This window comes from Coffea arabica, chromosome 9c, assembly GCF_036785885.1.
Source record: "Coffea arabica cultivar ET-39 chromosome 9c, Coffea Arabica ET-39 HiFi, whole genome shotgun sequence".
NCBI lineage: Eukaryota > Viridiplantae > Streptophyta > Magnoliopsida > Gentianales > Rubiaceae > Coffea > Coffea arabica.
In genome coordinates this window covers 1836894-1847379 of record NC_092326.1, presented here as the reverse complement: position 1 = coordinate 1847379, position 10486 = coordinate 1836894, and the positions used below count along the sequence as shown (strand labels likewise).

Below are 10486 nucleotides of genomic sequence, written 5' to 3'. Positions count from 1 at the left end.
TCCACCTTGATCCAATTCAAAAAAAAGCACAAGTTTTATCGCTTCGAAATTTTAAAATTGACTTACGATTAAGGGTCTGTAGCTGTCTTCGAAAATGGTTCATCACCTGCACTTCATGATGTTATCCAAATTATAGATTTTCCTCAAATATTTATTGAAATTATCCTGGCCTTGCTACATGGAAGTCAAGTAGGAATTTGATGAAACCAGGAAACCAGGTTTGAGTGATGCCATTTCCAGCTTTGAGTGATGAAACCAGGAAGAAGTTCTATGCGGAACTAGATTATAGGCTGACAATGATGTCTTAGATAATTAAAAAAATAGGTCCACTCTCCAATTATTCATGCCACCGTATGTCTTATTAATCAACATTGTTTATTATTAATCGAAATGTAACGTTCTTGATTTGGATTATAAAAGAAGTTCGATACAGAACTAGATTATAAGCTGACAATGATGTCTTACCTAATTAAAAATGCGCTATTCCAATTAATTTCACCTAATTGCACTGTTTTAAGGATAGCCTATGATACCAAACTAAGTATGTCAATGGATCGAATTTTACCTAAATCCAATCCAAACCCAGTATATATGAGTAGGGTTTAGGTTTAATTTATTAAACTCAAACCCTAACCAAACCCAAATACTGTAAAAGAGTCATGGATTTGGATAAAGTCTGATTTTCTAAGATTTAGATCCAAATTCAAATCCAAATTAGACCCTACCTATACTCATGTAATATTCCATGTGTGTGTATGTATCAGTAAATTTGGAAAATAACCTAATATTCTATGCCATTGTAATTACTACAAACATTTCCAGGAAAAAGAGAAAAAATTAAAAATTAAAAATAAAAGATTGAATATAGATGAAACTTTGAAAACAAATAGTTTTAGTTGATAATAATTCTTCCTTTAAGTTCATAATATTGTGTTCAATGATAGGTTGCATAAATGCTGTTAAATTTGTGAATATTTCTCCTCGATATTTGCCAAATATTATATTATTGAATGGATTTTACTCATATTTAATAGCTGGTATTGACTGTAAGAATTTGGCTAGAAAATGAGTAAATAGTCGTTAAATGAAGATTTTTGGCCTGTTTATGGGTACTTGAATTGATGATCAAGAAAGGATCAATCCTCATTTTACATTATTTCAAATTTTGGCTTTTAACAAAGCTGGCTTTTCATATATCAATATGTTTTGAAAAATCTAAATGTATTAAATGGGGCAAGTTAACAATCTATATTAAATGAAGTAGTTTATACTAATAACAATCTACATTGAATAAGGGTATTTTAGAGAAATTGAAAGATAACTACATTATTCAATTGAAAAGTGGACTATAATTTGGGACAGACGAAAAAGGAAAATAGAGCTATCAAAGTGGAACGGAGGGAATACTTTGATCGAAAAATAGTATATATATATATATATAATTTAATTTTATAGAATTTTTTTTTGGAAATAGAAGTTAACATTTACTTCAAACCTTACATGAGGGAAAACTAAAATTTCTAGGTTTTAAAGAGTTGGTGGATAGAAATGACAACGAGATGGATTTGGAATTAGAGAACCCTCTCCCGTCTCCCCTTCTGTGCTCTAAAAATTTCCCCCTACCCTAAGCTATCCCAACTTCTTCTATCCCTGCCCCCAACCCACTACCCAATCAGGGTGCCCAGTGGATGGTTCAAAATAAACTTCTATTTTGCCATAATTTTTCATATATAATATCAACAAATAACTATATAAATCAATCTTTTGAACTTTTAACTAATATTCAACATGAAATTAAGTCTAAAATCTACTTTAATCTTTTAAAAATATTTCTCCGTATTTATTAGCAGAACCAAAGTAATAGCTGCTACTATATATATATATATATATATATATATATATATATATATATATTTTGCAAACATGCAATACACAAATAAAAAAGTTTAGTAAACTAAAAATATCAAAATCATCACATAGTTTTCCTTTTGATTTTTGAATGGATAGAAAAACCCAAAATCTAACTTTAATACCACTTCAACACATAGTTTTCCTTTTGAATTTTCTATCACTACAACAAAAAAGGTCTTCAAGGACATTTGAAAGTGTCAGTGTAGATAATATAAGTTGACACTTTACCTTTCCTCACAACTTAGGTAGGTGTCGTCCCTTCTGATGTGGGGATAGTTCTATGGCATTTAAAAGTGTTACGAAAACTCATTTAATGAGGCAATATAATTGCCAAAAAAAAAAAGGCGCTTTTCTTGCCAATCCCTAATGTCAGGGTAACTCCAAAACGTTAGAAGTTTAATTTTCTGTGAAGGCACTTTAAGATGCCTTGTCATATAACTTTTAAAGACATTTAGATATGCCATAAAAAAGGAGGCTTTAGATAACACCCTAACGTCTCAATAGACATAGTTTTGGTCTTTGCACATTCAACTATGCTAACACTTTAACCTGTTAAGAGATTATTTTTTTTTTCAAAGGATGAAACAACCTACTAGTACTCCCTGTTATACAATCTGCAATCAGCTATATATGAATAAAAAATTATGAAACTATAAAATGATCTAATTTTTTAAAAGCAAATCCAATTGCTCCAATACCATTTCTTAGAATAAAAGTCATTAATCAATACTAGCATAGCAAATTAATCAGAAAAGTTGTTCGAAATTCTATAACAATAGCAAACAATGCTGCCACAAGCATAAAATTAAAACAAAAGATTTTTCAGGTTGCAAAAGTTGAAAGAACTTGTGCAAGCTTCAAAGCTTCCAACCAAATTGGAGGCTTTATTCATCGCCAAGAGGGTGATAGACATCACTATCAATCTTCAGTTGCTATCACCTGTGCACAAAGATAATTGGTATAAGAAATAGACCCAACAAAAAATAGTCTAGCTTTAGCAATAGGTTGAAATGTAGCAACAGATGTTGCACAGCTTGAGGATATTACAACCAGCAGAACCAAATAAGCAACACTTTGTCGAAATGAAACCGTGAAACTTGCAATCCTCAAGAATGAAATACCAAATTAGTACAAATATAGGAAATTCATCCCTCCTAACAATCCACAAATTAATATATACTATTATTCATTAATAATCAGCCCAAAAGAATCACATGTACCACAACAAATTGCATACAAAAATCTCACTTAACTTGATCTTAACATAAAGGTTAGATAACTCATTACAATGAAGTGACATATAGCAATAAAATACCAAAAAAACCTATGAGTATAATATTTAGATATAGTACCAAATTACCAGGCCAAGCAATTGGTGCTCCAAGTACATCTTGAATTGTTTGTCGCAAATCGTGGGATCTAATCAATTGCTCATTTGGATTCACAGCAACTTATACATGTATCTCATACCAATTTGATCCAACAACTTATCTCCCGGCTTCATCCAACGGATTCATACTACTTAAATATCCCTTTACCACAATTTTTGTTTGATCAAACAAACTTTTGAGCGAAACCATATTTTCTACCTATTAAAAGAGCCAGTAAATAGAAGAATCAAAGTCATGCTGAAATTTTGACCATGTCCACTTGAAAAACTGAAGAGTAAACAAAGAAAAATTCTAAAGAAATATTGTAAGACTGAAAACAAGGCATCCATTTTTTTCAATAATTCAGCTACTGAAATTAACTTTCTATAATTTTCATTTATTTTCATATTTTCCTCTTTGTTAGCCTAATTTTAGATTCACCACCTAAAAATTTAGCAGTTTTAGACACTTACTCAAAGAGGTCGCACTGGAGTATAGTTTGAAATATTGTTAAACGATGACGAAGGATATCTAGGGCTATCTGGTGTACTGCGACCTCCTTATTACACTAAAACCAACCTCTTGAAATTGCCAATTTCCTTATCTTGTCACTAAAGTCTTTCCTCCATTCTTGATAATGTTGACTGTTGCTCAACAGCTATACGGTGGCACATGCTGCCACTAGGGATGTCTCCCCATAAATCCGTCGAATTGACACCTTCACCAAACAAGTGAACATGACCATGTTTTGTCTTGCCCAACTACTTGGGCAAATATATCAATTCGACCAACTAGATCTTGTGAATCTGGTGGAAGTTGATTTTTCAATTCATTTGTGCTACAGAAGAAAGCAAAACACTTGTTACTACAATTATAATGAGAACAATAACGCAATTCAAACATTTGTGTTACTTTTCATGGATTCTTACCAAATTCTCAGCAACTATGTTATTTGATGGAGTTCCATCAGCATGGGTATAGAATCTATCAAAATTTCTACTCTAGTAGGAGGACATCCCAACTCTTTGGCCTATAAGCAAATTTATTTTTCAATTACAGATTTAGCTATTGAACAAAAAATATTTAGCTATTAAAACATTAAGGATATCATCATTTATTTCGAATCTGAGCAAATGATTTCTTTCCCGTTGTGTGGTTCATCTTCTTCTCCTCTCTAGCTTTCTTGTTCCTCTCACTTACTTTTTGAAATTGAAAATCATAACCAAGATATTGCAATTGAATAAATTCAACTTTATTAAGAATGTTGCAGTTGATTGCACCTTTGCACATTCACTTTTCCAATAAGTCCATACGTTTATCCATTGCTCGTCCCGAACCCTTACATCTTTATGAAACTTCACTTCATAAATTGGCAAATTAGGATCAAAATATATTGCCTTAAAGTCTGACTTCTAGCTTCTCCATTTTTTGCCAATAGACCTTAAGGTCCAAGCTTCCAGTCCATGAAGTAAATTAAACCTTTCCTGAAACATACTCAAAATAAAAAAAATATGCACAATACAATAGAATTTTGACAAAAATATATTTTACAAAAACTGCTCATTACCTTTATCACATCTAACATGTCCATTTTAGGTTTTCTTGCCACCTTGGGCCAACTTTCAACATCTACTGGATAATACATACCATTTCTAGCAAGACTACCCAAAAATTCAGAAAACTTAGTTTTCTTACTTATTGGCAACCCTTTGTCATTAAATTCAATCTTAATCCATGGAAGGTCCTTAGACCACCCCAAATTTCTTTCATATATGTAGGGTAGGGTCTTGAGTTTGTTTTGGTGCAGCACTTGAATCATGTGTATTACCTTGTAGTACAATATAAAAATAAATATGCTTATAGTCAACTTAAAAATGCAATTCAGGCTAGTGCCTTGTTTTGTACATATAATTTTATCTTCCCCAACATTATTTGTAAAAATAGGACTAATTTATGAGATGAAAATTTTTAGATAAAATAGTTAGCTAATACCTGCGATGTCACTTTGCTGGATGAAGTTGAATTCATTGTAATTTGGATCTGTACCATCTTGTATTGGTATATTCTGAAATTTCTAAGTTGGTTCATTCCTTATTCCAGTCGAACAATGCTGAATTGGAGATTGTTGAACCTGTTCATGTGAACTTTCAACTTGATGCTGTTGAATTTGAGATTGTTGCAATGCTTCATGCCTTGTATCAAGTAAAGACTACTACACCATTTCATGTCTTGATGGAGGTTGTTGAATTAGTTCATCTCTCAATCCATTTGAAGCTTGATAATGTTTTCGAGCTTTACGAGCCATTCCTGCATAATTAACCATCAATATCAAGCAAATCATAACAGTCTTGCATAATTAGCCATCAATATCAAGCAAATCATAACAGCAAGTCATACGAAAAAGACAATGACAATAGCAATATTCATAACTTCATGTTCTAGCAAATTACAAAACCAAAAAGTAAAGAACAAAATGATAAATACTAAATAGAAAGCTTTTTTTTTTTTGATAGAGGAGTGTAAAAGTTTTTATTAAGATGGAATGAGGTCCGCCTGTAGTGCAGATAATACAAAAGACGGGGGTGAAAGATTCCACATATAGTCATCCAAGGCAGTACAAGCATTCCTAGCAAAGCTATGAGCTGCGCTGTTCAAAGAACGCGGTATCCATGTGGTTTCCCACTTGGCGAAACTTCTCAGGAGCTGCAGGACATCTTCGACCAATACGCCACATGCCGAATCATCAGAGTCACAAAGCTGGAGCATTTTGATAACCTTGAGGTTGTCACCTTCAAGAGCCACGTGACTATAGCCCAGCTCAACCAGCAGTTTCGTTCCAAATTTTGCAGCATACGCTTCAATCACGTCAGGGGCCAAAACACCGGGGATCTTCTTCGTCAACCCCGCTATGAAATTGCCTGCGTCATCACGCACTACCACCCCAATACCAGAGAAACCTTCTGACGGAAAGATGGCCCCGTCAAAGTTTGCTTTGACAAAACCCATCCGAGGCTTAGTCTAATGCGTTCGAGTGGCTTGGTAGTGGGTAGAGGTTATTGACCCGTGTGTTGGGTTTGAAATAGCATCACGATATTGATGCAAAAAATTCATTGAAAGTGAAGCCAGGCTAAGGGGGTCTCTATAGGAACCAGCAAAGGTAGCTCCATTACGATTATTCCAGAGATTCCACAGTATGATAGCCACCAGTTCCATGTCTTCTCGTGGTAGATGATGTAGGAGATTCGGAAGCCAAATTGTGACTTGCTGGGCCTTATTCAATCGAACTTTTGTAGATAAATGGCTGAGTGCCCACGATTGAATAGCCACTGGACAAGAAAGGAAGGTGTGATTCATGTCATCAGATGGGGCGCTACAAATAACACAGGATGTCTCCAGCAATACTCCTCGTGTGTGAAGCTTGACTTTGGTTGGCAAAGTGTCCGTGCAACATCTCCATAGAAAAATTTTAATTTTGGTTGGCAGACTCAACTTCCATAATCTCCCCCATGTATTCGTCCCCATACTATTGCTGCACGAAGCTACATTCTGCCAGTCCTGGGATTGTTGTTTGATCAGGTGGTAGGCCGATTTGACAGTGAAGAAACCATTTGTTGTGTAATGCCAGATAAGTTTATCTGGGTTATGAGAGTCTCCTATTGGAATACTCTTAATCAAGTCAACTTCGTCTGGCCAGAAAAGGTCGTGCAAAAGATCCAAATCCCAAGCTCTTGTAGCACCGTCAATTAAGCAAGCTACAGTAGAGTCATCAGGCAATAAAGTTGAGTGAGATATCACTTTAAAAGTAGAAGGACGAGGTAGCCACCGGTCATGCCAGATTTTGATGTTGGTTCCATCCCCGACCCGCCATCGGCTACCAGCAACTATATATTTACGCACTCCACAGATTCCTCTCCAGGTCCAGGAGGGGCGTGAACCTTCAGTTGCCTGAAAGAAATCAGAGTTGGGGAAGTATTTAGCTTTATAGACGTGATGTAGAAGTGTGGAGGTTTGTGTTGCAATGCGCCAAGCCTGCTTTGCTAGCAACGCGAGATTAAAAGACTTAAGCTGCCTGAACCCCATTCCTCCGTCTGTTTTACTGGTGCAAAGCTTGTCCCAGCTAACCCAATGAATAGGTCTTCCTGTTTTTCCATCACCCTACCAAAAGTCACTTATCATTGACTGAATCTCTCCAAGTAGGGAGTCTGGGAATTTGAAACAAGACATAGAGTACGTTGGGATAGCCTGGACTACAGCCTTGATCAGTACTTCCTTTCCTGCCCTTGACAACCGCTGCTCATTCCAGCCATGGATCTTTCGCCATATTCTATCTTTGATTGATGAGAAAACTGCCCTTTTGGAGCAACCAATGACTGTTGGGAGACCCAGATATTTGTCATGTGCTGCAGTCTCTCTGATGCCAAGAAAGTTAGTAATGCTCTGCCTCACCTCGGAGCTAGTATTTCTGCTAAAAACTATAGCAGATTTGTCCAAGTTTATTTCCTGTCCAGATGCATATTTGTAAAGTTGCAAGATGGACTTGATATGCTGAGCCTCACGGAGCGTTGCTTTGCCGAACAACAAGATGTCATCTGCAAACAAAAAGTGAGAAATCCTTGGTCCATCAGCTCCTGCTTGGACCCCAGAAATGTTACCACAGCGTTCTGCCTCCTGTAACAAACAAGAAAAAGCCTCTGCACAAATGAGAAATAGGTAAGGAGAGAGAGGGTCCCCTTGCCGAATGCCACGTTGGGGCTTTAGATGACCAAACTGCTGGCCATTGAGGAGGAAAGAGTATGAAACTGTGGAAATACATCGATAGAGAAGATTAACAAAATCAAGATGAAAGCCTAGGGCTAACAGCATTTCCCAGAGAAAAGACCATTCAACCTTGTCAAAAGCTTTGCTCATGTCCAGTTTGATAGACATGGATCCTTCCTTGCCATCAGTCTTTAGCTTTAGGGAATGATTGATCTCAAAGGCAATGAGAATGTTGTCAGTAATAAAACGCCCTGGTAGGAAAACTGATTGATAGGGAGAGAGGATTCTCCCTAGAACATTACTAAATCTAGCAGCAATAACCTTAGAAGCTAATCTGTAAACTACGTTACACAGACTAATGGGACGGAAATGAGAAATATCGGATGCGTCAGGGCATTTGGGAATGAGGACTATGTAGGTGTAGTTAATACGCTCATCAAAAAGACCGTTATTAAGAAAGGAGAGGACCCAACGAATAATATCTTGTCCTATAATATGCCAGAACTTTTGATAAAAAATTGGGGACATACCATCAGGGCCTGGGGATTTGAGTGGGTGCATCTGCGCCAGAGCCTGTGTCACCTCAATAGGATGGTAGGTTCGCAGAAGTGAGTCATTCATTTGCTTAGTCACCCTTTGTCTCACCCTTTCAAGAACAGCATCAGTCGCCTCCGGAGAAGGTCAAGAAGTAGAAAAGATTGTGCCAAAATAATCAAGAATGATAGCCTCCAGGTCCTCATGCGATTGGCACCAGAGCCCCAGTTTATTGTAGAGCCCGTCAATGTGATTGTGTTTCATGCGCTTGGTTGCCTGGGAGTGAAAGAAAGCCGTATTACGATCCCCTTCATGAAACCAATGAACCTTACTTCTTTGCTTCCACATCAAATTTTCACGATCAAGGATGTCTTCTAATAGACTGGTTAGAGAACCAATCTCTGCTTTAATAGCGTTAGTGAGAACACCCTATTGCAACTGAGCAATCTTGGCCCTTAGTTCATCAGCTCTTCTGCAACAATTCCCATACTTCTGCTTACTCCAGGTCAAAAGGCCGATACGACATGCATCCATTTTAGACAGCAGATTATCACCCGCATTAGTAGCTGAAACACTATCCCATGTTTGCTTGATGATATCAGCACAGTCAGTAGCTTTTATCCACATAGCCTCAAACATAAAGCACTTCCTCCTTCGTGCAGATGGTTTTGGGTGCTGGGAGAGACGAGCTGATTTTGACAGATTCACGACAATGGGGGTGTGATCTGAGTATAAGGCATGAACATGGGATACCTCAACTCCTGGAAACAGATCAACCGCCTCCTGAGTAGCGCATGCACGATTCAATCTGGCCCGGATCGTGTTCGGTGTATGTTGACCATGACACCAAGTGAACTGAAACCCTTTACAACCTAAGTCATAAAGATGGCAGTCTGACAGTACCTTTCGAAAATTCATGATTTGCCAGTTCTGCCTCAGGCCAGTTCTGCTGTGAAATTCACATTGATTTAGCACCTCATTAAAGTCACCCATACACACCCATGGGAGTGTAGATTGACCACTGAGAGTGCGTAACAGGTCCCATGACAACTTCCTTTTAGCAGCTTCAGGATGCCCATAAAAACCGGTAAGGCGCCAAGGGGAACCATCGGTTCGTACGGTGACATCAATGAAGCTACTAGAGAACCGATTCAAAGATATGTCGATGTCCTTTCTCCATAAGAGAGCTAGACCACCAAAGAGACCCTTGGCATCTACTCCCATTCCAAACCATCCAAATTGCACTTTCAGTTTGTCAACGGCCCTACTAGAACACTTAGTTTCTACCAGGAAAACAATATCAATTTTTTCTCTCCGGACAATATGCCGGAGTTCTCGAACTGTACGGGAATTATTTAACCCCCGACAGTTCCAACTTAGGAGATTCATGGCTCTCGGCGGGACTGGGCACCAGTCTCCGCTGTTTCATTGTTTGCAGGAGTAAAAGTAGCTGAGACTCCTAGCTTGCGTCTCTTAGAGTCTATTGTATCCTCTATATCCATATCAGCTGGCCTGGCGTGTTTGTCGCTGCGCTGAGCTATATGGCTGAGTAGAGAACCGTAGCGTGATGCCTGTGAGGGGCTCGACTTCAAAGGTTTACGGATGGCTTTGCTTTGCTTCTGTCTTACTGAGCTAGCAATAGAGCGAATGCCCTGGAGGTCAGTGGTCGTCCTCTGCTGTAATAGAGTGGCATCAACTAGGAAAAGATCAGGTGAGACCGGATTATTGGTCGAGAGATTTATTTCGGAAGGTATGTTTGGTAGAACGGGTTTGGACGTAATAGGGTCAGGGTTGAGGTGGAACTGGTCAGGTGTTCGGGGGGTTTTGTTGTCCCCCTGTAGGATATCACGTGTCGGGCTATCCAGAAGGGTGACGGTTGAAACTTGAAGAATTGGCACAGAGGTTTTGTGGTG

At 37.8% G+C, this 10486-nt stretch overlaps 2 protein-coding genes across 2 annotated transcripts; both read right to left on the bottom strand.

The window, feature by feature from the left end:
• Positions 1-5813: 5813 nt before the first annotated feature.
• On the bottom strand, positions 5814-6287 carry LOC140014428 (uncharacterized). Its single transcript, XM_072065288.1, has one exon. It carries the CDS (start codon positions 6285-6287, stop codon positions 5814-5816), a length of 474 nt encoding a protein of 157 aa, XP_071921389.1.
• A 2715-nt stretch (positions 6288-9002) lies between these two features.
• On the bottom strand, positions 9003-9962 carry LOC113708440 (uncharacterized). Its single transcript, XM_027230893.1, has one exon. The coding sequence runs from the start codon at positions 9960-9962 to the stop codon at positions 9003-9005; it is 960 nt and encodes a 319-aa protein (XP_027086694.1).
• Positions 9963-10486: the final 524 nt, after the last annotated feature.

Bases quoted from the DNA above. Each gene is read 5' to 3' on its own strand.
- LOC113708440 (XM_027230893.1), bottom strand. From the start codon at position 9,962: ATGAATCTCCTAAGTTGGAACTGTCGGGGGTTAAATAATTCCCGTACA.
- LOC140014428 (XM_072065288.1), bottom strand. From the start codon at position 6,287: ATGGGTTTTGTCAAAGCAAACTTTGACGGGGCCATCTTTCCGTCAGAA.